We start from the raw sequence: 27,621 nt of genomic DNA, 5'->3' as shown, positions 1-27,621 counted from the left end.
AGAATTCTGAGGTGCAGAGGGATCTGTGCATGAGTCACAAAAAGTTAGTTTGCAGGTACAGCAAGTAATTAAGAAGACTAATGGAACGCTATCCTTTATTACAAGAGGTGTTGACCATCAAAGTAAGGATGTTATGCTTCAGTTATACAGGGAATGGTGAGACTGCACCTTGAATACTGTGTGTAGTCTTGGTCTCCAATGTAAATGCGTTGGTAGTGGTTCAGAGGAGGTTTACTAGATTGATACCTGGAATGAGTGGGTTGTCTTATGAGGAAAGGTTGGACAGACAGGGCTTGTTTCCAGTGGAGTTTAGAAGAGTGAGGGATGATTTGATTGAAGTATACAAGATCCTGAACAGCCTTGACAGGGTGGACATGGAAAGGATGTTTCCTCTTGTGAGTGAGTCCAGAACTAGGGGGCACTGTTTTAAAATTAGGGGTGGCCCTTTTAGGACAGAGAATTTCTTTTCTCTCAGAGGTTTGTGCGACTTTGGAACTCTCGGCCTCAGGAGGCGGGGTCATTGAACATTTTTAAGACGGAGTTAGATAGATTCTTGTTAGGCAAGGGAATCAAAGGTTATCAGGGGGTAGATGGGAATGTGGAACTCGAAATACAAACAGATCAACCATGATTGTATTGAATGGCAGAGCAGACTCAAATGGCTGAATGGCTGATTCCTGCTACTATTTATGCTCCTATGTTAGGGAGTTCTAGGATTTTGACCCAGCCACAGTGATAGAACAGCAATATAGTTCCGAGTCAGGTTGGTGTGTTGGAGGGGAAATAGGAACTGGTAGTGTTCATCTGCTGCCCTAGTCTATCCAGGTGGTTGTGGTGATGGGTTTGGAAGGTGCAGTCAAAGAATCCTTGGTGAGTTTCTGCAGTGCATCTTTGTAGATGGTACACAGGGCACTGATCAAGCAGTCTGCTTTGTCCTGGATGGCGTCAAGCTTCTTGAGTGCTGTGGGAGAGTATTCCATCACACTCCTGACTTGTGCCTTGTAGATGATGGACAGGCTTTGGGGAGACAGGAGGTGAGTTACTCCCCAGAGAATTCCCAGCCTCTGACCTACGAGTCTGTGGGCATGAATGTTTTTACAATGATACGGTCACTGATCCATCTCATACATGAGAGACGGCCACTGTGTGGTAATGGAAGCCCACACCCACCAGGACCTCAAAGACACAATCACTTTCAAACATGTTGTTTTAAATAAAATGGCATCAAATCAGCACATTTTGGTTCACTTAACTTTTATTTGAAAGTATGAAAGTTACAGGTCCTTTAACCAGTGTGATCCAGTTACTATACAGATAAGTAGCACATCCACAATACTCTTAAATTGGGAGTTGAAATAATTATTGCTAGCTATAATTTGTCCCTACCCCTGTCAATCTCTCCAAACAAATATTACAGGCTGTTTGGTTTCAGATGTTGTGTAAGAATTTATAGGGAGCTTCTTGTTCAATGAAATCCCCAGAAACCAATCCAAATTCCCAACCTTGTACCTATTCTGTAAGATTTCTGCATCTCAGGGTCCTATTGTGTGTGTGTCTCTCTTGCGCTTTCTCTGGGATAATCAGCAAAAGAAACCAGAGGGGGAGATGAGGAGAATTTTCTTTTTTTTTACACACAGCGAGTTGTTGTGATCTGGAAGGCGCTGCCTGAAAGGGCGGTGGAAGCAGATTCAGTAGGAGCTTTCAAAAGGGGGAATTGGATAAATGCTTGAAGGAGGAAAGATTGCTGGACTATGGGTTGAAGGGTGATGTTAAAATAGGAACTCACGGCAAATTTCGCTGGTGAGGGGGGACAGAAAGGAAAATTCCCATCCCCCCCCCACAGAATCGCAGAATAGTTACAGCATAGGAGGAGGCCGTTCAGCCCATTGTACCTGAGTCGGCTCTCCAAATGAGCAGAGCGCCTGATGCCATTGTCCCACCTTCCCCCCCACCACCCCCCTCCCCCGTACATCTGCACGTTCTTCCTTTTCAGATGACAGTCTAGTTGCCTTTTGAAAGGGTCAATCGAATCTGCCTCCACCTGCACACTCAGGCAGCGCATTCCAGATCCTAACCACCCGCTGCATGAAAAGGATATCCCCTCGTGTCGCCATTTGCTTCTTTTTTTGCCAATGACCTTAAACCTGTGCCCTCTCGTTCTTGATCCTTACCCCACCCCCCAGCCCCCCCTCCCAAAGTGGCAGGGAACAGTCTCTCAATTATAACGCGAGGATAGAATTCGAGGTGCACAGTGGGGAGGGGCAACATGTATGAAATGGAAACAGGGCCTACTGTTACTCATTGCTCGCGACTAGCATGGCTGGCGGTTAGTACCCCTTCTGTACCATATGTTCCCCTTGGAGAAGGTGGTGGTGGGCAGCTGGAGAGCCAATCCCATCGGAATGGAGTCACGTACAGGGCCAGGGCAAGCGAGGGCATCGGGCCCTCTCGCTCACAAGGGACACCAGAAGCACAGTTGCCTGAATTGGATGGTTGCTCCGCCCACCTCGTGCAAAGTCGGGTCCAAACCTATGGGCAGAAGCGCTGGTTACATAGACACGGTTGGGATTCAAGTCTTCCGATGCACATTACGCCCTGTGTGATGGTTTTAACGTTGAAAAGCAATTTTAAACCACCTGCCCGAACCAAATTGCATAGATCTTCCCGACTTTTACGGAGGGTTTCGACGCTTTCTCGGGGCAAGCTGCTCGGACTTGCTCACGCATATTTTTTTGGTGACAGGAAGAATGTATTGATCGATGAGCAGTCGTGCCATTCTGCCAATAGGAGGCGCTATTTTGACCATGCAACAGCACCATCTGGTGGCAGAAAGGGGAGGGTACTACACGTGTAAAAGTGCTACTTGTCGACAAATTGAAAATGAAGGTTCCTACCCTTTTAATCCATTTCAAAGGGAAGTAAATTGCAGTTTATAACTATCATAACAGGAAAAAAAAACACAATAAATCCTTACATTACAGAAATGATAAAACAGTAAAACACCATAATGATTAATAGATTTAAAATCAGCACAACATAGATATCCCACAAAATCCAGTTATTGTCAAAGTGCAACCTGCATGATTATAATCGAAAAGAGGCTGCAATGAGAATAAAATCAAGCTAATTTAACGTAGGAAGTATGTAAATGTGAAGGCTTACAGTGTCCATTCAGGGAGTCAATCGTTAGGTAGCATTACCTCTGCGTTGAGAGTTTTTCAAACTGGTCACTCACAGGAGATGATGGGACTTTGATTCACGGTACACTACTTGTGCTTTAGCTTTCTATTAAGAACATAGACTGGGGGTTCTAGGAGTGCGTCAATATTTTACGGGGGGTCCCAGGCAGTGTATCAATATTGTGCAGAGGGTCCAAGGGGAAGTGTGTCAATATTGTGCAGAGGGTCCAAGGGGAAGTGTGTCAATATTGTGCAGAGGGTCCCGGGGAAGTGTGTCAATATTGTGCAGGGGGTCCCGGGGAAGTGTGTCAATATTGTGCAGAGGGTCCAAGGGGAAGTGTGTCAATATTGTGCAGAGGGTCCAAGGGGAAGTGTGTCAATATTGTGCAGAGGGTCCCGGGGAAGTGTGTCAATATTGTGCAGAGGGCCCCAGGCAAGTGCATCAATATTTGCAGGAAGTTCCTGGGAATGTGTTAATATTTGCTCGGAGCCCCTGGAATGTGCCAACATTTGCTGGAAGTCCCCGGGAGTGTACAGGAATTCAGAGAGTACTTTCAAGGGGCTTAAATTTCCTTCAGAGTGAGGGTGCAATCCTCAGCCCCTGCCAACAGGTGGCACTGTTCAGAGCTACTGTGGCGTCATCTGGTGGCCACAAGGTTAAACAGCAGGTGGATTTTTTCCCATCTCCGTTGAAGCCTCTGAGTAGTTTCCTCACAAGTTTTTTTTTTAAGAATCTTCAAATCTTATCCCATTTAAGGATTGAAAAAAAAAGCAGAGCGGCTCCCCACACACCACCTTTGCCAGTACATTTCACAGGACAGGACACTGTAGCCACGATACAAAAAGAGTAAATGTGATTTAGCAATTCTTAAAATGTATATGATTCCCCCCCCCACCAACGGAGAGGCAAAAACTGTTTAATGCTTCGGCACGATCAGCCCCCTTTCCTCTTCAAAGGATTCTTGTCTGCAAAGAAATTTATATTTTTAATAATTATCAAATGTTTTGCAGAATTAATGAGAAGGAAGCTGTGGGAGGAAGATCTCCAGAGGAGATGAGGTCAGTGACAGTCCTGAAAACAAATGGCTTGATGTTCAGTGGTGGGGTCATGGTCCAGAGGGAGGTAGGAGGAAGTGTCTGCGAGTTGGCGCTCAGCCTCCGCGAGGTAGAGGTCAGTGCGCCAGACAACAACAGCACCACCCTTGTCAGCGGGTTTGATGACAAAGTCAGGGTTGGACCTGAGAGAATGGAGTGCGGCAAGTTCAGTAAGAGACAGGTTAGAGCGGTTGAGAGGAGCAGAGAAATTGAGGCGACTGATGTCACGCTGAAAGTTCTCAATGAAACGATCAAGGGCAGGTAAGAGTCCTCCTTAGTGAGTGACGGATACAGGTTCTGTTCCTGGTGCACACAGCCCCCCTCTCTCTCCTACTAGGGGCACACATCACCCACTTAACTCAGGTAAACGAGAAGAGCTAATGTTTACTGAGGTACGTTGTTTTCAACCAAGTTAAACGAGGGCCGGGGGCTGATTATCAGTCAGGATGTGGAATCCTGGAATTACCACAACACTGATTAGGCAATTGGATGATTAAGATTTTCTCCCACAATGGAATATCCTTCTCTTGCCCTCTCTGTGTTTCCCTTTGTGTCTGTCTGTCCATCTCCCTCGGTCAGTCTCTCCCCGCCATCCCTCCATCTCCAAGTTCCATCCGCAGAATGCAACCAGCCACTAGAGCACTTCATCGACATGGGCCAGGATTTTCTGCTCATCGGGCAGGCGGGTGTGGGAGTCGTCGGGAAATGGTCTGCCACCCGCGATTAATGGCCAGCCAGCGTGAAAGGCGTGCTGAGAAGCTCAGCACGGTTTGGGGGGGGGGGGGGGGGGAGACCACGAGCGCTACAGTCTGCGCGTGCGGGGGGGGGGGGGGGGGGGGGGAGCGTGCACTGAAAGCTCCCTGAAGGCACAGAGCTGCCTCAGGGAGCTGGAGAACTTTACAATCAAAAATTAAGATTTTAAGCACGAGAGAAACATGTCCCCACAGGTGACTTGGTCACATGATCAGGGACATCCTGAAAATGATGTTTAAAAAAATTTCTTTTCTATTTAAAACTACAGTTGGAAACCTCACCCCGCCCCACGGATGAGGTTTCCTAAAAAATCCAAAGGCCACTTGGCCAATTCACCTACCCGCCAACCGTAAGGTTGGACAGGCAGCAAAAAATACTGCTGAGCTAATTGATTCATGGGCTTAATAGGCCTCTTAATTGTCGGCGGGTGCGCTGCCGACTCTCTCGCGCGCCCACTGACCGAAATATCGCGCATAGTTTTACACCCGATCGAGTCGGGCACACGCCCGCCCGGCAAACACAAAATCCTGCCCTTGAAGTTTGCAATTTATTTACATTCCTCTGAAGCCAGGCTCCCTCTCTGGCAGCAAGTTACAGACCCCTGCGGCTTCAACTCCTATCCTCCCCGCTACCCCCGCCCCCAACCACCTCCCCACCGCACCGTCCCCTCAGAACCTCCCCCTTCTACTTTCCTCTGTCACTCGACAAGTCCGTCCCTGCCTTTCGATGCGCAGTCATTGAGCATATTCAAGGTTGAGATCGATGGAGTGCCAGACTGAGGGGGAAAATCGAGGGAGGGGGGCGGAAAACTGTTGAGATTAAGGGTCGGCCAAAACTGAACAGCGGAGCAGGGTCCAATGGGTTGTGGAGCGACTTATTTCTTAATTATGTCTCTTTATTCTATTTGTCTCCGTCTCTCTCTCTCTCTCTCGCCCTCTGCCTCTCCCCTACCCGCCATCTCTATCGCCCCTCACCATCAGTTTTCTCGCTTTCCTGGCCATTTACCTTTCGGACCAAGCGACAGAGGGGTAAAGGGGAAAGAGGAAAACACAAGGTACGCACCTACTTAGCAATTCACATAACCAGAGGAACAGAATCATTGATGGTGAATGGGATGGATGAGTCACTCCCCTTCCAGATTGGAGTCTTGGTGTTTTTATCATCCCTGTAGACAGCAAGGACACAGCAAGCAAAAAGGCTGAGTTAGAGCAGAACAGAACCCAAGATGCAACCCAACAGCTGCGCACACAGGGCTACCAGAGGCATAACTGCCAATTGTAGCCAATATATCGGGGCCATCTTAAGACACTTCCTGCTCAACACGTTACGCCTCGCAGTGAAATCCTCCTGATACAGCGCCGACACTCAGTACACCTCCCCCTTTAGGGACAAAGGAAAGAAAAAGCCTTGCATTTATAGAGCGCCTTTCATGACGGCTACCACGACTCAAAGTGCTTCAAAGCCAACCGAGTGTTTCTTTTTGAAGCGTGGTCACGGCTGTAATGTAGGACACGTTGCAGTCAATTTGCGTACAGCAAGCTCCCACAAAACAGCAATGTGATAATGACCCAGATCACCTGCTTTTTTTCGATGTTGACAGAGGCATAGATATTGGCCACAGGACAACGGGGAGAACCACCCCATCCACCAACGCCCACATCCTGCTCTTTGGTGGCTGGGGAGATCTTTCACATCTAGCTGACAGAGAGGGAAGGCAGAATGGAGTTGGAATAGACTTGCCTTATTTTCATGTTCCTCTGTAGCCTCCTCTCCTCCTCTCATTCATTGACCCACGTTGGCTCCTGGTCCAGCAATGCCTCAATTTTACAATTCTCATCCTTGTTCTCAAATCCCTCCTTACTCCTCACCCTACCTCCGTAACCTCCTACAGCCCCAACAACCCTCCCTATCTCTGTAACCTCCTCCAGCCCCTACAACCCTCCCTATCTCTGTAACCTCCTCCAGCCCCTACAACCCTCCCTATCTCTGTAACCTCCTCCAGCCCCTACAACCCTCCCTATCTCTGTAACCTCCTCCAGCCCCTACAACCCTCCCTATCTCTGTAACCTCCTCCAGCCCCTACAACCCTCCCTATCTCTGTAACCTCCTCCAGCCCCTACAACCCTCCCTATCTCTGTAACCTCCTCCAGCCCCTACAACCCTCCCTATCTCTGTAACCTCCTCCAGCCCCTACAACTCTCCCTATCTCTGTAACCTCCTCCAGCCCCTACAACCCTCCCTATCTCTGTAACCTCCTCCAGCCCCTACAAACCTCCCTATCTCTGTAACCTCGTCCAGCCCCTACAACCCTCCCTATCTCTGTAACCTCCTCCAGCCCCTACAACCCTCCCTATCTCTGTAACCTCCTCCAGCCCCTACAACCCTCCCTATCCCTGTAACCTCCTCCACCCCTACAACCCTCCTTATCCCTGTAACCTCCTCCACCCCTACAACCCTCCTTATCTCTGTAACCTCCTGCAGCCCCGACAACCCTCCCTATCTCTGTAACCTCCTCCAGCCCCTACAACCCTCCCTATTTCTGTAACCGCCTCCAGCCCTGCAACCCCCCCTATCTCTGGTAACCTCCTCCAGCGCCCAGAACCCTCCCTATCTCTGTAACCTCCTCCAGCCCCTACAACCCTCCCTATCTCTGTAACCTCTTCCAGCCCCAACACCCCTCCCTATCTCTGTAACTTCCTCCAGCCCCTGCGACGCTCCCTATCTCTGTAACCTCCTCCAGCCCCTACAACACTCCCTGTCTCTGCAGTCTCCTCCAGCCCCTACAAATCTCTGAGATCTCTGCGCTCCTCCAAATGCAGCCTCTTGAACATCCTTCGATTCCCATTGCTCCAACATTGGCAGCCATGCCTTCAGCTGCCTGGGGGCCCTAAGCTCTGGAATTCCCTTCCTAACCTTCCCTACCTCTCTCTCTCCTCTAAAACACTCCTTAAAAACTGACCTCTTTGACTGAGCTTTTGGTCATCAGTCCCTAATATCTCCTTATGTGAAGGGTCCCCCTTGTCCTCACTTATCACCCCACCAGCCTCCGCATTCAAAGGATCATCCTCCGCCATTTCCGCCAACTCCAGCATGATGCCACCACCAAACATATCTTTGCTTCACCCCCCACGTCAGCATTCCGCAGGGATCGTTCCCTCTGGGACACCCTGGTCCACTCCTCCATCACTCCCTACACCTCAACCCCCTCCCATGACATCTTCCCATGCAATCGCAGAAGATGTAACACCTGCCCCTTTACTTCCCCTCTCCTCACCGTCCAAGGGCCCAAACACTCCTTTCAAGTGAAGCAACATTTCACTTGCACTTCCCTCAATTTGGTCTAATGCATTCGCTGCTCCCAATGCGGTTTCCTCTACATTGGAGAGACCAAACGCACACAGGGTGACTGCTTTGCAGAACACCTTGGGTCTGTCCGCAAGCATGACCCAGACCTCCCTGATGCTTGCCATTTCAACACTCCACCCTGCTCTCTTGCCCACATGTCCGTCCTTGGCCTGCTGTATTGTTCCAGTGAAGCTCAACGCAAACTGGAGGAACAGCACCTCATCTTCCGACTAGGCACTTTACAGCCTTTCGGACTGAATACTGAATTCAACAACTTCAGACCATGAGCTCTCTCCTCTATCCTCACCCCTTTTTTAAATGTTCATTTTTATTTTTTATCCACTTATTTTTATTTTATTTATTTTCATTTTCATTCTTTTATTCGTTGTTTTATCCCCACCTGTTATCCTGTTTTCAATCTTTTTTTCCCACCACTGTTCCCTTCCCCGTACCCACCCCCCTCCCCCCACCAACCCCCCACCACTCCCGCTAGGGCCATCTGTCACTCGTTCATGTTGTTCTTTCACAGGAGTGCTTACCCTTGTCCTGCCATTATCATGTTCTGCTTACTGACCTTAATGCCACTATCAGCGCCTCCTTTAGTCCTTACCACTATCAGTAACACCCCTTTGTCCTTTTGTCCATGCCACCTCTTGCAATCTCTCCTTTGTCTCCACCTATCACTGGCCCTCTATCCAGCTTCACCCGCTCCACCCCCTGAAACAGTATAAATTTCATTACAATTTTACTTTTCTCTAGCTCTGAAGAAAAGTCATAAGGACTCGCAACATTAACTCTGTCTTTTTTTCTCTTGCTATTAGGCCTGCTGCACTTTTCCAGCATTTTCTGTTTCTATCTCCTTATGTGGCTCGTGGTCAAATTTTGTTTGGTAATCACATCCGTGAAATGTGTTAGGTCAGTTAAGCGAGTCATCCATGGTTCAATGGGTAGCACTCTCACCTCTGAGTCAAAAGGTTCTACGTTCCAGTCCCACGTCTGCATACAAATCAAGGCTGACACTCCAGCACAGTACCAAGGGTGTGCTGCGCTGTCGGAGGGTCAGTACTGGAGTGCCGCATTGTCGGAGGGTCAGTACTGAGGGAGTGCTGCACTGTCGAAGGGTCAGTACTGAGGGAGCGCCGCACTGTCGGAGGGTCAGTACTGAGGGAGTGCTGCACTGTCGGAGGGTCAGTACTGAGGGAGCGTTGCACTGTCAGAGGGTCAGTATTGAGGGAGTGCTGCACTGTCAGAGGGTCAGTACTGAGGGAGTGCCGCACTGTCGGAGGGTCAGTACTGAGGGAGTGCCGCACTGTCGGAGGGTCAGTACTGAAGAGTGCCGCACTGTCGGAGGGTCAGTACTGAGGGAGTGCCGCACTGTCGGAGGGTCAGTACTGAGGGAGTGCCGCACTGTCAGAGGGTCAGTACTGAGGGAGTGCTGCACTGTTGGAGGGTCAGTACTGAGGGAGTGCTGCACTGTCGGAGGTTTCATGCATTACAACAATGGCCATACTTCAAATGTACATCTTTGGCTGTGAAATGGCCTGTGGGACGTCCTGTGGCCATGAAAGGTGCCATAGAAGTGCAAGTTATTGCGGTTGTTATTGTACTCACAGAAGTTGCATCCCCTTCAGTTCACTCTTCTTGGTCTTGCACTTGTAAGCAATGATGCCGATAATCACCAGGAAGAGCACGCTGGCCGGAATTGCGATCGCCAAAATCAGGTTCATCTCACTCAGCTGCAGGGAGCTCAGTGGTTCTGAGGGAGGAGACGGAGAGAGAGAGAGAGAGAGCACAGTTAACCTCAAGGGGCAGGTGTGATTAAACAATAAGAAGCTGTGTGTCATGGATAGACAGAATATTAACTGGACAAGCGCATAAATACTGTGGCTGCAAGAGCAGGTCGGAGGCTGGGAATCCTGTGGTGAGTAACTCACCTCCTGACTCCCCAAAGCCTGTCCACCATCTACAAGGCACAAATCAGGCGTGTGATGGAATACTCCCCACTTGCCTGGATGAGTGCAGCTCCCACAACACTCAAGAAGCTTGACACCATCCAGGACAAAGCAGCCCCGCTTGATTGGCATCACATCCACAAACATCCACTCCCTCCACCACCGATGCACAGGAGCAGCAGTGTGTGTACCATCTACAAGATGCACTGCAGCAATTCACCCTTCGATAGCACCTTCCAAACCCGCGACCACCACCATCTAGAAGGACAAGGGCAGCAGACACATGGGAACATCACCACCTGGAAGTTCCCCTCCAAGTCACTCACCATGCTGACTTGGAAATATATCGGCCGTTTCTTCACTGTCGCTGGGTCAAAATTCTGGAACTCCCTCCCTAACAGCACTGTGGGTGTACCTACACCACGTGGACTGCGTTGTTCAAGAAGGTGGCACACCACCCTTTAGGGCATTTAGGGATGGGTAATAAATGTTGACCTAGCCAGTGGCACCCACATTCCACGAACAAATAAATAGAAAACAGTATTGGCTGACTTGCAAGGGTGTTGTGAAGTGTGGGGAGAATCATGCAGAGGGAGGGAGTGAGACCCTTGCAACCGCGTCATACAATGGGGGGACTGAAACTCACCCACAGGAGCTAATGGTTTGCAAACTAACCCCTTCAGTGAGGAGCTGGTTAAACAGCAGGTTGTAAGTGGGAATGGTAAATCAATGCAGGTAGAGACGGTCAGCATGGTCTATTGGAGAGCAATTTATATCTGTGTGTGTGTGTGTCCAAGATGGAATCATGCCTCAGGAACAAACAAGACGAGATTAACAAACTTGCAGAATGCACCTATAATTGGCTGAACATAGGTAAAAATGAGATATTCCATATTGGCAGGATAAGTAAGAGTTTCATCTTGCTTAGAAAATAGCAATGTGAATGGGGTGGAGGCAGTATGGGATCTCAAGGTTACAAATGCAGAAATCATTCAAAGCAGCAACACAGCTTGACAAGATCCTAAAAAAAAAACGCAAACCAAACACCAGGCTTTATTTTTAGGGGGATAGATTTGAACACATTAGGGAAGTTCTGCTAAACCAGCACCAAACCCGAGATTAGGCCACACTCAAGAGTACTGTGCGCAGTTCTGGTCACCGTATTATTAACAAGGACACAGGGGCACTAGAGATCCCAGAAATGTGTGGGTTTACATATTGGGAAAGGATTGACAGGCTGGGTCTCTTTTCTCCTGAAAAAGACTGGGGGTGGTAACCTAGTAGAGGTCTTTAAAGTGATGAAAGATTTTGATGGAGTGGACAGAGAGAGTGTTTCCTCTTGTGAGGAAGAGCAGAGCCAGAGGCTGTCAATATAACACAGTCACTAATAAATCCAATAGGGGACTCGGAAGAAACTTCTTCGCTATCAACGTCCTGGGGGTTACCGTTGACCAGAAACGGAACTGGACTAGCCATATAAACACTGTGGCTACAAGAGCAGGACAGAGGCTGGGAATCCCGTGGCGAGTAACTCACCTCCTGACTCCCCAAAGCCTGTCCACCATCTACAAGGCACAAGTCAGGAGTGTGATGGAATACTCCCCACTTGCCCTGGATAAGTGCAGCTCCAACAACACTCAAGAAGCTTGACACCCTCCAGGACAAAGCAGCCTTGATTGGCACCCCATCCACAAACATTCACTCCCTCCACAACCAACGCACAGTAGCAGCAGTGTGTGTACCATCTACAAAATGCATTGCAGGAATTCACCAAGGCTCCTTCAACAGCATCTTCCAAACCCATGACCACTACCACCTAGAAGGACAAGGGCAGCAGATAGATGGGAACACCGCCACCTGGAAGTTCCCCTCCAAGTCACTCACCATCCTGACTTAGAAATATGTCGGCCGTTCCTTCACTGTCGCTGAGTCAAGATCCTGGAACTCCCTTCCTAACAGCACTGTGGGTGTACCTACACCACATGTATTACAGCGGTTCAAGAAGGCAGCTCACCACCACCTTCTCAAGGGGCAATTAAGGATGGGCAATAAATGCTGGGACCAACCAGCGAAGCCCACAACTCGTGAATGAATTTAAAAAAAAAACCCTAACAGCACTGTGGGTGTATCCACACCACATGGACTGCAGCGGTTCATGAAGGCAGCTCACCACCACCTTCTCAAGGGGCAACTAGGGATGGGCAATAAATACTGGGACCAGCCAGCGAAGCCCACATCTCGTGAATGAATTTTAAAAAAACCCAGAGAGTGATGGAACTCACTACCACAGGGAGTGGCTGAGGTGAATAGTATAGATGTATTTAAGGGGAAGTTAAACAAGCATGCAGGAGAGAGAGGGGAATAGAGGGTTACAATGATAGATTAAGATGGGAAGAGGCTCCAATGGAGCACAAACACTGATATGGACTAGTTGGGCTGAATGCCTGTTTCTGTGCCATAACACAAACTTAAATAATGATACTAATTAGGTAGGGTGGTGGCCATGATAAGTTAGAGGGTAAATGGGCTGTAGAAGGGGATTAAATGGTGGGGTAGAATCCATTATAGGGAAGAATGCAGATGGACAATGAAAGGAGGCCTCAAGGGCCGGGAGGAACTTTCCACCAATACATACGACAACTCGAAATAATAGGGACAACTTAAAAGTAAATAAGTATGATCATCTCACCTTCCACAACCTGAATCAGAACAGATTTGGACTGGGCTAGACTTGGGATTGAAGGGTGAGTGGCTTTACATGTGTAGACCCCACCTTGTTCCGGAGTGATCTTCACAATCTTCAGGTTGCTGGTTGGGTAAATCCAATCATCACCCTATAGGAATGGGGTTAAAATTAATTTAGATTCCAGTCTGTAACTCACTCTTGGATATTTGTTGTTCAATATATAAACAGCCCCGAACCCCTCGATTAGATTCCAGTCTGTAACTCACTCCTGGGTATCTGTTATTCAATATATAAACACCCCCGAACCCCTCGATTAGATTCCCGTCTGTAACTCACTCCCGGGTATCTGTTATTCTATATATAAACCTCCCTGAACCCCTTGATTAGATTCCAGTGCGTAAATCACTCCCGGGTATTTGTTATTTTATATATAAGCCATCCCGAACCCCTCGATTAGATTCCAGTCTGTAACTCAGTCCAGGGTATCTGTTATTCTATATATAAAACTCCTGAACCCCTCAATTAGATTCCAGTGCGTAACTCACTTCAGGGTATCTGTTATTCTATATATAAAACTCCTGAACCCCTCAATTAGATTCCAGTCTGTAACTCACTCCCGGGTATCTGTTATTGTATATATAAACCACCCCAAACCCCTCAATTAGATTCCAGTGCGTAACTCACTCCAGGGTATGTTATTCTATATATAAACCACCCAAACCCCTCGATTAGATTCCCATCTGTAACTCACTCCCAGGTACTTGTTATTTTATATATAAACCCCCTGAACCCCTCAATTAGATTCCAGTGCGTAACTCCCTCCAGGGTATCTGTTATTCTACATATAAAACTCCTGAACCCCTCAATTAGATTCCAGTCCATAACTCACTCCCAGGTATCTGTTATTTTATATATAAACCATCCCAAACCCCTCGATTAGATCCCAGTCTGTAACTTACTCCCAGGTATTTGTTATTTTATATATAAACCCCCTGAACCCCTCAATTAGATTCCAGTGCATAACTCACTCCACAGTATCTGTTATTCTATATGTAAAATCCCTGAACCGATCGATTAGATTCCAGTCCATAACTCACTCCCAGTTATTTGTTACTCTATATACAAAACCCCTGAACCTCTCGATTAGATTCCAGTCTATAAGTCATTCCCACGTATTTGTTAATCTATATATAAAACGCCTGAACCCCTCGATTAGATTCCAGTCCATAACTCACTCCCAGATATCTTTTATTTTATATATAAACCATCCCGAACCTCTCGATTAGATTCCAGTCTGTAACTTACTCCCAAGTATTTGTTGTTTTATATATAAACCCCCTGAACCCCTCAATTAGATTCCAGTGCATAACTCACTCCCACGTGTTTGTTAATCTATATATAAAACGCCTGAACCCCTCGATTAGATTCCAGTCCATAACTCACTCCCAGATATCTGTTATTCTATATGTAAAACCCCCGAACCCCGTGATTAGATTGTAGTCCGTAACTCACTCCCAGGTATTTGTTATTCTATATATAAAACCCCTGAACCCGTCGATTAGATTCCAGTCTGTAACTCACTCCCATGCCACAGACACTTTACATGAGTAATGTTTTGTATGTGTGTGTATATATTTTACCCATGGCGTCAGTAATTCAATTTAAAATAACCCAGCAGCAAAGCCTTTTTACTTAAAAAGGAGAAGGTTAGCTTATTTCACTCCCTTGCTCTGGAAGTTACCCAAGAAAAGATATGCACGTGCGCACACAAGCACACACACACACACACACACACACACAGGCAGACACACACAAAATGCACAAATCACACACACAAAACGCGCACACGCACCACACACAAAAACACACACACACACCCACAAAACACACCCACCCACAAAACACATGCACAAAACACACACACACTCAGACACAAAACATACGCTCACACAAAACACGTGCACACACTCAGACACAAAACATACGAACACACAAAACATGCACACGCACAAAACACGCACCGATACACAAAACATACTCACACACACACCCGTCCACAAAAAACAGACACACACACACACAAAACACACGCAAAACACACACATGCACATGCAAAACACACACACACACGCAAGACACACATGCAAAACACATACACAGATAAACATAATTCAAGATTAGACTATTTCAGGTCAAGAGTTGGCTGCAGCTTCCCACTGCCAGTGGTTGCTTTAACAAGTGAGCTTAGTAGATGGAATCAGAGTTTACGGGGAGAAGTTTCCTACTTCTGTTCTGCAGGCATGGCACTTTCAGCTTCCCAGTTACTTCACAGCAGACCGTTGGCTGTTTTCAGGTGTCTTTCTCTGTCCTGGGTTGAAACTCTTGTCTGCTTCTCTGGAGATGTTTCCAGATGTTCATTCAACTTCCTGCCTTTTGTAGGAGCTAAGATGGCTGCTGTTACCATGTGACCTCTACAACAACACCAAGGCATCTCCCAAATAAGGCACCAATACCTCCAAAAGCCCCTCTCCCCACCTGTGCCTCTTAGCTTTTGTCCTGACCAAGGTACAATTTACATTCTGACAATGGTGCATCAACAAAAACTTCGTTATCTCCTGGACGGCACCACAATTAACCATAATTAAATTAAGGATTGTCTTTTGTCCTCTTGAAGGAGGAGACACAGTCTGAAATCCAGAACCAAAACAAAAATACCTGGAAAAACTCAGCAGGTCTGACAGCATCTGCGGAGAGGAACACAGTTAACGTTTTCGAGTCTATAATTCTTCAACACAACTAAGGAAAAATAGAAGAGAGGAGAAATATAAGCTGGTTTAAGGGGGGGTGGGACAGGTAGAGCTGGATAAAGGGCCAGTGATAGGTGGAGATAACCAAAAGATGTCACAGACAAAAGGACAAAGAGGTTTTGAAGGTGGTGATATTATCTAAGAATCGTGATAATAGGTGACATTAAGGGTGGAAAGCAGGACGAACAAGGTACATATAGTCCTAGTGGGGATGAGGTGGGGGGAAGGGATCGAAATAGGCTAAAAGGTAGAGATAAAACAATGGATGGTAATACATTTAAAAATAATGGTAATAGGTGGGAAAAGAAAAATATATATAAATTATTGGAAAAGGCCGGGGGGGGGAGAATCGGAAAGGGGGTGGGGACGGAGGAGAGAGTTCATGATCTAAAGTTGTTGAATTCAGTATTCAGTCCGGAAGGCTGTAAAGTGCCTAGTTGGAAGATGAGGTGCTGTTCCTCCAGTTGGCGTTGGGCTTCACTGGAACAATGCAGCAGGCCAAGGACAGACATGTGGGCATGAGAGCAGGGTGGAGTGTTAAAATGGCAAGTGACAGGGAGGTTTGAGCCATGCTTGTGCACAGACTGAAGGTGTTCCGCAAAGCGGTCACCCAGTCTGCGTTTGGTCTTTCCAACGTAGAGGAAGCTGCATTGGGAGCAGCGAATGCAGTAGATTAAATTGAGGGAAGTGCAAGTGAAATGCTGCTTCGCTTGAAAGGAGTGTTTGGGCCCTTGGACGGTGGATCATGAACTTTCTCCTCCACCCCCACCCCCTTTCTGATCCCCCTTTTTCCAATAATTTATATATATTTTTCTTTTCCCGCCTATTTCCATTATTTTTAAATGTATTTCCATCCATTGTTTTAGTCTATTTCGATCCCTTCACCCCACCCCACCCCCACTAGGGCTATCTGTACCTTGCTCGTCCTGCTTTCTACCCTTAATGTCACCTATTAGCACATTTCTGACCTAATATCACCACCGTCAACACATCTTTGTCCTTTTGTCTATGACATATTTTGGCAATCTCCACCTATCACTGGCCCTCTATCCAGCTCTACCTGTCCCACCCCCCACCCCCCTTAAACCAGCTTATATTTCACCTCTCTTCTATTTTTCCTTAGTTCTGATGAAGCGTCATACGGACTTGAAACGTTGACTGTATTCTTCTCCTCAGATGCTGTCAGACCTGCTGAGTTTTTCCAGGTATTTTTGTTTTTGTTTTGGATTTCCAGCATCTGCAGTTTTTTGCTTTTGTCTGAAATCCAGAATTCTGTATAGCTTGAAGCATTTTGAAATGGTCCTTAAACTCTGTCCAAGGTATTTTTTTTTTAAAAAAGGTAACTTTTGAAAATACCTTTTTTCTGAGAATTTGTAACATCATAACTGCACACTGTAACACAAAGGTTGTTATCCAGGTGTAAACCTGCACTGCCACCAACCTCCTCCTCCCCACCCCCCCAAAGCCCATGATTAGATTCCAGCCTGTAACTCACGCCCAGGCATCTGTTATTCTATAAATAAACCACACTAACCCTTCAATTAGATTCCAGTCTCTCCTGAATATGTGTTTTCTATATATAAACCCCCTGAATACAGCACGGGGTTAGATACAGAGTAAAGCTCACTCTACACTGTCCCCATCAAACACTCCCAGGACAGGTACAGCATGGGGTTAGATACAGAGTAAAGCTCCCTCTACACTGTCCCCATCAAACACTCCCAGGGCAGGTACAGCACGGGGTTAGATACAGAGTAAAGACCCCTCTACACTGTCCCCATCAAACACTCCCAGGACAGATACAGCACGGGGTTTGATACAGAGTAAATTCCTTCTGTCAGTCACCACAATGCACCTCAGATCCAAGAGAAGATTCACCCCACCACGCATTGTTTTCCACACCAACCAGTGCTCTTATCTCCTGAAGCAAGATTACTATTTATTGTCAAAACTTTATGACTACAGACCCTAACCCAATGAGCTGAGTCCATCCCAGTTCACCTTACATCACATCATTGATTAAACAGTATGAGGCAAAGGTCATCCTGTGCAGGAGGATTGTGCCAGAGTCGAAAGGTTAACGTGAGTGGGATCAGTTTTACTGATTCCTCAGTTTTCTATGAGGAGTCTCGGTCTGATGACACTTAGCGTACTGTGTACAATCTGGTGACTGTATTGCAAAAAGAGTTTGGAGGCATTGCAGAGTAGATTTACAAGGATGATCCCAGAAATGCCTGGGTATAGATATCAGGAAGGCATTGACAGGATGGGTCTGTCTTCTCTTAGAAAACAACTACCTAAAAGAGGTCTTTAAAATTCTGAAAGGTTTTGATAGGGTGAATGTTTCCTCTTGTGGGAAAGAGCACAGCTAGAGGCCATCAATATAAGATAGTCACTGATAAATCCAGCGGGGAATTCAGGAGAAACTTCTTTACCCAGAGAGTGCGGAGAATGTGGAACTCGCTCCCACAGGGAGTGGCTGAGGTGAATAGTACTGATGTATTTAAGGGGGAAGCTGGATAAACACATGAGGGAGAAAAGAAGAGGGTATGATGGTAGAGTTAGATGATTAATGGCAGGAGAAGGTGCAGCATGGGCTGGTTGGGCCAAATGGCCTGTTTCTGTGCCGTATATCCTATGAAATCCTATGAGTCAGTCTACAGGTATGCTGAGAGGTCTCAATAAATCTGTTATACCTTTCTCTTCCACTGGTAGACTGGCGGTTCTGACGAGCTGGCACAGCATTTGATCTCAACATCCTTTCCACGCAGCACCCTTACAACGCGTGGGTCTCTCATGTAACGACTAAAGATGCTCCCAGGCTCAGAGATTGATATTCCATTAAGATCTTTAAAACAAAACAGACGATGTAGAATGAAAGTAGCAAAGAGGTTCAGAGGCAGAAACAAAGGGAGAGAGACACACAGAGAGAGAGACAGGAGAGGATAGAGAACAGAGACAGAGACACAGAGAGAGAGGGAGGCACAGAGAGAAAGAGACACACACACAGAGATAGATAGATAGAGACAGATAGACAGACAAAGAGAGAGACAGAGATGAGACAGAGAGACGGAGAAGGGAGACAGAGGCAGAGAGACAGAGACAGAAACAGACAGACAGACAGACAGACAGACAGAGGCAGACCGAGAGAAACAAGCTGAGAGAGACAGACCGAGAGAGGCAGACCAAGGGAGAGAGGATAGAGAAGAGAGACAGAGACACAGAGAAAGAGAGGGAGACACAGAGAGAGAAAGACACACAGAGATAGAGAGAGAGAGAGAGAGAGACACACACACACACACACACACAGAGACACAGAGAGAGAGAGAGCAAGAGACACAGAGACGGAGAAGAGAGACAGAGGCAGAGAGACAGAGACAGAGACAGACAGACAGAGGCAGACTGAGAGAAACAAGCTGAGAGAGACAGACTGAGAGAGGCAGACCAAGAGAGAGAGGATAAAGAAGAGAGACAGGGACACAGAGAAAGAGAGGGAGACACAGAGAGAGAAAGACACAGAGAGAGAGAGAGAGACACACACACACACACACACAGAGAGAGAGAGAGACACACAGAGAGAGAGAGAGAGAGAGACAGAGAGATAGGCCGAGAGAGGCAGAGAGAGAGACAGGCAGAAAGAGACAGTGACAGTGACAGAGAGGATAGAGAAGAGAAACAGAGACAGAGACAAAGAGAGACAGAGGGAGACACAAGAGAGAGGGACACAGAGATGAGAGAGACAGAGAGAGAAACAGAGAGAGAGACAGACAGAGGGAAAGAGACAGAGAGAGAGACTGAGACACAAACCGAGAGAGACAGTGACAAGGAGGATATGGAAGAGAGACAGAGACACAGAGAGAGACGGAGACAGAGAGAGAGAATGAGACAAAGATGATAGAGACAGACAGAGACTGAGAGAGAGAGACCGAGAGAGAGACCAAGAGAGAAACAGAGAGAGAGAGGGGGAGACAGAGAGAGACAGTGACAGAGAGGATAGAGTAGCGGGACAGTGACAGTGGCAAAGAGGATGGAGTAGAGAGACAGTGACAGTGACAGAGAGGATAGAGAAGAAAGACAGGCAGAGACAGAGAGGATAGAGAAGAGAGACAGAGACAGAAAGACAGAGACAGAGAGGCAGAGAGAGAGAGAGACAGACAGAGACAGAGACAGTGACAGTGACAGAGAGGACAGAGTAGAGAGACAGAGGCAGAGACAGAAAGAGAGAGAGAGACACACACACAGAGACAGAGGCAGAATCAAAGGGACAAGGAGACAGAGAGAGAGAAAGAGACAAAGAGATAGAGAGCGAGGGAAACAGAAAGAGAGAGGAGAGAGAGATTGAGAGGGACAAAGAAAGAGGCAGAGAGGAGAGGACAGTGATGCAGAGAGATGAGGGAATGAGGCTGAGGAAGAGAAAGAGACAGAGAGAGAGAGACAAAAAGGGGTAACAGAGAAAGACAGAGACACACAAAGAGAGAGAGAAAGAGAGACAGAGTGAGAGAGAACGAGTCAGATTGAGAGAGAGGGAGAGAAATTGAGAGAGAAACAAAAGGAGAAGAGAGAACAGAGAGACAGGGAGAAAGAGAGATGAGGAAGAGAGGCAGAGGGAGGGACAAAGGGGAAAGAGAGAGTCACAGAAGAAGGGACAGAGAAAAACAGAGAGAGTGACAAAGAGAGAGAGAGAGAAACGGAGAGAAAGAGAAAGACAGGCGAGGACAGGGAGATGAGAAAAAGAATAAGAAGGGAATGGAGCGAGAGAAGGGACAGACATGACAGACAATGGGTAACAGAAGGACTGATGGAGATAGCCAAACAGAATGGGTAAAGAGGGTGAGGGTGGGAGAAGAAGAGAGCAGACAAAATGAGAGAAAGAGAATATAGAAAAGGGGTATAGAGTGGAACAACAGCAAACACCTCAATTTATAAAGCATCTTTAATAAGGTAAACTACACCTGGGTACTTCATAAAAGCATTATCAAAAATAATATGACACCAAGCTACGTAAGGAGGTATTAGGGACAGATGATCAAAAGCTTGGTCAAAGACCCAAGTTTTTAAGGACCTTCTTAAAAGGAGGGGAGGGTTAGAGAGGTTTGGGAAAGGAACTCCAGAGCTTAGGACCCAGGCAGCTGAAGGCACAGCCGCCAGGGGTGGAGTGATGGAGATCAGGGATTGCCCAAGAAGTCAGAATTGGAGCACACACATATTTCATGGTTATAGCACTGGAGGAGATTACAGAGATAAGGGGGGACAAGGCGATGGAGGGATTTGAAAACAAGGATGAGGATTTTAAAAATTAAGACGTTACTTAACTGGGAGCCTATGTTGGTCAGCGAACACAGGGGTAATAGGGGGAAAGGGACTTGGTGCAAGTTAGGACATGGGCAGCAGAGTTTTGGAAAACCTCAAGGTTACAGAGGGTAGAGTGTGGGAATCCAGCGAGTTGGAATAGTCAAATCTAGAGCATGCTTGAGGGTTTCCGCAGCAGTTGAACTGAGGGAGGGGCAGAGCTCGGTGATGTTACGGAGGTGAAAAATAGATGCTCTTAGAGATAGTGCGTAAGTGATGCCGGAATCTCATCTCAGCTAGGGAAGGGAGGGAGGGAGGAGAGCGATAGAAGTGGAGTCAGAGGAAGGAGGGGGAAAGGCAGAAAGGGAGAAGAGGGAAGCGAGGGATACGTTAGAGGAAAAGATGAGAATTTAAAAAAAAAAGAAAATCACAATAAATTTGTGTAACTTACACTGAAGAGGGACCGTCATATTCTCAGAGACCTGCTGGCCATCAGTTCCATTGGAAACACATCTATAGGGGCCGGCATGCCACTTGTATATTTGCTTTACTTGAAGGGAAAGTTCCCCATTGTCTCTAGTGACATTGAAACTGTAATACCAGCAGCGGAAGGAGGTTGTTGTGTCAATACTGAACCAGGATCTAAGCCACTAAAATTAAGCGGGTAAGGAAATATAGGATTAGGCAGATTACCTAAAGTCAATTTGCTACAGACACACACTGCAGATACAATACGATATTTTCGTTCACTTTTTTTTCATTATTTATCAGTGTTTATCAAGATGAAGGATCTTAATGCTGGGAATATAATACCTTCCATTTCAGGCACTCAGTGTCAAACACTCCCAGGGCAGATAGCAATTAATTAAAGCTCCCTCTACACTGTCCCCATCAAACTCTCCCAGGACAGGTACAGCACGGGATTAGATACAGAGTAAAGCTCCCTCTACACTGCCCCATCAAACACTCCCTGGGCAGGTACAGCACAGGGTTAGATACAGAATAAAGCTTTCTTCACTCCATCTCAAGTATTCATAGGTCAGGTACAGTACAGGTTACTTAGAGTGAAGTTGCCTCTACATTTATCCCTTCTCACAGTGCTCCTGCTCCCCCTTCTGTCATGTAGGAAATTCCCTTCCATCTCACGTATGTTTGCAGTCATTTTACTGATAGTGAAACAGGTATCAGCCCTATCAGTTCCTCTGTGGTACAGTTACAGGTTGCCTTTACCACAGATTTCTGTTCCTTCACTCTGTGTTAGACGAGACTCCTCGAATAAGATTTTAACTTACGAAGAATTGCTGTGATCTTTTGCAAGTGTGTGCAAGGGGGAAACTCACTTTGTGATACATTTGGAATTTGACTTGGGACATGTCTTCTCCATCACCTACACACTGCAAGGTTACATCACTTCCTTCCACGATCGGCCCACTTGGCTCTTTAATCACTACTCGCAACTTCTCTGCAATTCCAACAACAGAAATGTTACTCATTCAGTGTTTGAAGCATTTTTCTTTGGTCACGCTAGAACATAGGAATCCTGCGCTTGGGGGAATAAATATCCTCACACCACTTCCATGTGATTACAAGGAATCCTTCTGAATGGTGAAAAGTTACAAACAGTGGAGACCCAAAGAGACTTAAAGGTTCAGGTACACAGGTCCCTAAAATGTCACAAGTTGATATGGAAAACAATCAAAGAGGGCCAATGTAAAGCTGGCCTTTTTATCTCAAGGACTAGAATACAAGGGGGTAGAAGTCATGTTTCATTTAAACAAAGTCCTGGTTAGACCACATCTGGAGTCACTGTGAACAGTTCCGGGCCCCACACCTTAGAAAGGATGTACTGATCTCGGAGGGAGTGCAGTGTGGATTTACTAGAATGGTACTGGGAATCCAAGGGTTAAATCATAAGAAGGGATTACACAAACCAGGGCTGGAACTTAGAAGGCTAAGGGGATGATTTAAGCAAAGTTTTCAAGATATTAAGTGTCGTAATATGCCTTTAAGGGTTGCACCCTGACCATCACTAGAAGGAAGTAGACTGCAAGTCCATCTATTGATCCCACCGCTGCCACCATGCTGTATGTGTACTATTGATATAAAAGCACCAATCACTCATGAACATGTGATAGGTTCTTTTATTTAAGCTTGCACATGAAAACAGATATACATGGATAGAAAGCATGAAGGTGTATCAGCAGCAAAGCTGTGTGCACTGCCATAGCAGAAGTGAAACTAAAACTGAATCACATGTCTTCCTTATAGTGACGTCATGCTGCATTCCCTTAATGGCATTTTATAACACTTAGGTTAACAGATGGGGGTAGATAGAGAGAAACTATTCCCCCTGGTTGGGGAGTCTAGACTTAGGGGACATAGCCTAAAGAATAGAGCCAGGCCTTTCAGGAGTGAAATCAGGAACACTTCAAGAGAGTGATGAGTCATGTTGTTTCATGACATAGCAAATAGAATGCAACAGATTGCATCACAATTATAGGTTAGTTTGGTCATGGGTTATGAACTGAATCTGATTTGATTTTTTCATAGGGTCCTTTAAATAACAACATGCTTGTTATTTTGAAATCAGTGAAAAATCATTGGCTGGGCTGATGCATTCAGGAAATCATCTGAGTACCAACAGGGACCAAAAGAGAGGTGGTGGCACGTGAAGATTTTTCACATCTCAATCAACCAATGTCTCAAAGGGGGGGCGGCTAATTCTCCACTGTATTGTGCACTGGGTTCGAGTTCAACCAGACAGCTGTAATTGCAATGGGCTGCCAAATATATAAAAAACGTCCGATTTCATACCTGCATCCAGCACATCTTCTCACCTCTGGCAAAGAGGATTCAATCCAGCCCAATTTGTTGAGGTGCAAGCCTCCTTTCATGTTGAGTGCCTGCAAGGACCTAACGTCACAAATTGTTCCTTTCAGCCAAAGGAGTGGCCGATAGGGGAAATGAAAGTTATAGCTACCTATCTTGGTTGTGCTGATGCAAAGCTACCAGCCCTCTGGTTAAGCCCACCTTGCTTAATTAACTGCCTTCCCTTCCCCTCCCACCCCAAACCCAGCCAACTCTTGATGTCCTGCCTCCCTCCATAGCAAACCACCCGAAAATCTCCTCTGTCAGATCTTTTGGCAAGATCCTGCCCGAGATTAATGTCAGCCTTAGCTCCAAGCTCAGCTCTCGCCTCCACCCACCCCCTCATCTCCACCTCCCCACCTCCACCACCAACCCCCCTCACCTCCACCCACCCCTCATATCCACCCCCCCACCTCCACCCCCTCATCTCCACTCCCTACTCCAACCCCCTCACCTCCACCACCCCCACTCCCCTTACCCCACCACGTCCAGCCCCCACCTCCCACCCCTCCCCGCCACCTCCCTTCCACCCCCTCACCTCCACCACCCCCTCACCTCCACCACCCCTCACCTCCACACCTCTACTACCCCCTCACCACCAACCCCCCTCACCTCCACCCCCTCTCACCTCCACCACCCCCCTCACATCCAGCCCACACCCCTCCCCTCACCTTCACCCCATCATCTCCATCCCATCTTCACCCCTCCAGTCCTCAAAGAAACTTTTAGCTTTTAAAGTGTTTTAGCAAACAAAAAAAAACACGTGAGGTAACATGTTTGACAACATGTCTGAACCAAAAAATAGTGTTTGACAATGTCGGAGCTGGATGACTCACTTCTGAAATGCATTACACGTTTTGAAAACACTGTATTTATTCATTGATGGATCATTTAAGATGTATATTTACCACCCCACCCCCCCAAAAGAATGCAAAGATCTAAATGTGAACGATTACTGCTCTTCCTCCTCGGGGACCACTTAATACTGTGACACCTCCAACATTAATTTCAGCAACAGGCTGTGACAAAATGGCTTCATTCCACCCAAGATTTAACTCCTGGCCACAGGGAGACTCTTAATCCGGAGTTAGACCTCCTCAAGTACTGGGAAGTTCTCCAATATCTTTCACAGGGGCCCATTCTTAAATCTCAGCCGGTTAATCTGTTCTTGTGGTGTCTCAGGTGAGCCTGATCACGTCCCAAAATTGCATCCATATATTTCCCAGGGGAGGTTGATGGGGGTGAGGGGAATGGTTATTCTAGATCAGAATTAATGGTGCCAACCATGACTCAATTGGTAGCACTCTGGCCAGGAGCCAGAAGATTATGGGTTTGAATCCTACTCCAGGTTTTGAACACACCAATCTTGTCCATCAGAGGTGACCTCTTTTGGACCACTGCTGGACATAAAAGATCGCATGGCACTGTTTCAAAGAAGAACAGGGAAGTTATTCCTGGTGTCCTAGCCAATATTTTTATCCCTCAACCCACATCACACAAGAAAAAAAAGATTATCTGGTCATTTTCACGTTGGTGCTTGTGGGAGCTTGCTGTGTGCAAATTGGCTGCCGCGTTTCCCGCATTGCAACAATAGCCACACTGCAAAAAAACACTTCAATGGCTGCAAAGAGCTTTTGAGATGTGGGGTGTTCATGAAAGGTGCTACATAAATGCAAGTTTTTAAAAAAAAATCCTCTCCCTAACTGAGAAGCGCTGGGGACACTGGTAGCACCTTTACCATCAACAATTGAGCACATCCAGGATGTACTTTCTGGCCTGCGTGGATCAGTTTCAGTATTTACCTCCCCAACAATCAGACAAGTTCAGCAGCTCAGGCTAAGAGATATGCAAAGGGTTAGACTTAATGCCTGGTGATGAAACAGGAAGCGGACACAAAGAAATGCCATAACTCCCGTGGAACTACTTATTTGATTGATTGCTATATATTAAACAGATGAAACTGATAAAACTACAATATATCGATGGGGTGCATTCACTAGGTCGTAGTCCCTCAAAATTTTACACAGTTACTACTGTCTGACCTTTCAGTCATTGAGTTACCGCCAGTTTGATCAAGGATCATCCTGAGACATTAGTTAACCTTTCTGTTTAACTGGGTGGCGACAGGATGACCTTGCATTTCCGACATTTAATGACTTTGTTTCAACTTCACAGAAATGTGCAGATTGTATTTTACACTTGGTTGTCTCCGCTGCTGCGTCCTCCCTCCTCCCACCAAAGGACTGTCGCATGAATTCTTAAACGCAATAATCACAAAACTGTACTTACAGTTTGTAGGGGATTCCGGGTTAATATAGAAATGGGATCACAACAATATAATTTACCAAAAAATATATGACCAAAAAAAGGACTTAAACAAAGATACGAAGCAATTTCCTTGTAGTGTTCGACACGATCAGCGGTAGGCGATAAACGCCAAGCGGGGAATTGAGAGTTCGGTTCCTTTAACTTACCATTCAGGACCACCTGGAAGCAAATGCAAGCCAACAAGAAAGTTCGGAGAAACCACTTCATTTTCAATGTTGTTTTAAATTATTATCACGACGACAAAAGCTCTCGACTCTGCACTCCAGCCTCTAGCAGTACACAACTCTTATCTGCTGATCTGAAGGAGGCGGGGAGATCATATTTCAACTTGGTTCCGGGTTTGGTTTCTATCCGACAACTTGTTATAACGCTCTTTCTATCGCTTGTTTTTCTCCGCTGTTCTTTTGATGGAAACGACCGGTTTTTTTTTTTATTGAAGGAAATGTTGTGGTAATCCACATTCCCCCGTCCCGCCCCCCAAGCAGACTTTTGTATTATTTATATTTAATATAATATTCAGGTCACTTCCTGAAACCCGCCGCCAATAATGTTACTCGGAGTGAGGTGACGCCGCTGGTAACCGAGTAAAACTTGTGCTGTCACTTTGTGTTTTTGTTCGGTGTTGATTTGGTGTGAGAACTCGCCAATCATGTTCGGGGATTTCCAAGCTTGGGTCAGAGCGTCGCTTCTGTGTCCGGCGGCGTCCGATTGCTCTGGGCTCTAATGCTTGTTAACTCACCATTGCCTGGATTTGGCGAATTTGGTGTCGCCGCCCCTTTCACACAATAAAATGACATCGCAGGCAGCGGATTACAGTCATCTTTCGGAATTTATTCCGAGGGTGTATCCTTTCCCGCAATTGTATTTTAAAACCGTCTGATCGCGACAGACGCACTCGAACAAAACACCATTTCGACCACTGCCTGTAACCGGCTGGAGGGTAAAATATTTTAGTGAGAAGTAAATAGCTCATTGACAACCGGATCACAAATTTCTTCTTTAATAACATTTCAATAACCATGAACATCAACACAGATTTTACTTGGTCAATGTAGACGCAGGTCAAACAGTTTGCATGGAAATAATTTAAATATAAAACAGGTTAAGACAAATTAATGCACATTTTCGGCCAAACCAGTCGGAATCAAATAAATTACACGTTTCAACACATTCGACTTCTCAATTTTCAAACTCAGCTTCTGCTGAAACTTTTGTCAACAATGTCTTCAACTTTGAAAATTGCAACATCAGAATTTTATTGATGATCTCATGGTTCAACAGTGAGAAGTTCATGTCTTGAGAAAAGTAACTGGGAGCAC

General features: G+C 46.5%; 1 protein-coding gene across 3 annotated transcripts; it reads right to left on the bottom strand.

The window, feature by feature from the left end:
- Window positions 1-1,237: 1,237 nt before the first annotated feature.
- si:ch211-79k12.1 (uncharacterized protein LOC568891 homolog) lies at window positions 1,238-26,727 on the bottom strand. 3 transcript variants are annotated; one of them, XM_041176725.1, is made up of 8 exons: window positions 26,449-26,727; window positions 22,447-22,568; window positions 21,558-21,756; window positions 18,514-18,665; window positions 13,014-13,158; window positions 9,984-10,128; window positions 6,094-6,192; window positions 1,238-4,145 (listed from the first exon to the last, which is right to left on the bottom strand). In XM_041176725.1, the coding sequence occupies exons 1-7, from the start codon at window positions 26,507-26,509 to the stop codon at window positions 6,102-6,104; spliced, it is 915 nt and encodes a 304-aa protein (XP_041032659.1). In that variant the 5' UTR covers window positions 26,510-26,727; the 3' UTR covers window positions 1,238-4,145; window positions 6,094-6,101. The 3 variants fall into 3 exon arrangements, with proteins under 3 accessions (XP_041032659.1, XP_041032658.1, XP_041032660.1); XM_041176724.1 differs by having other exon boundaries at window positions 6,090-6,192; window positions 26,449-26,723; XM_041176726.1 differs by lacking the exon at window positions 22,447-22,568 and having other exon boundaries at window positions 6,090-6,192; window positions 26,449-26,717.
- Window positions 26,728-27,621: the final 894 nt, after the last annotated feature.

Source organism: Carcharodon carcharias, chromosome 29 (assembly GCF_017639515.1).
Source record: "Carcharodon carcharias isolate sCarCar2 chromosome 29, sCarCar2.pri, whole genome shotgun sequence".
Taxonomy (NCBI): Eukaryota; Metazoa; Chordata; class Chondrichthyes; order Lamniformes; family Lamnidae; genus Carcharodon; species Carcharodon carcharias.
Note: the sequence above shows the minus strand (reverse complement) of the source record. Positions and strands in the feature narration are given on the sequence as shown.

Excerpts from the sequence above, each read along its gene's own strand:
- si:ch211-79k12.1 (XM_041176725.1), bottom strand. The coding sequence starts at position 26,509 with ATGAAGTGGTTTCTCCGAACTTTCTTGTTGGCTTGCATTTGCTTCCAG. Across the intron at positions 21,757-22,446 it reads AATTCCAAATGTATCACAAA|TGGCTTAGATCCTGGTTCAG; the intron begins GTGAGTTTCCCC and ends GCTTAATTTTAG. Across the intron at positions 13,159-18,513 it reads TCTACCAGTGGAAGAGAAAG|GGTGATGATTGGATTTACCC; the intron begins GTATAACAGATT and ends CCATTCCTATAG.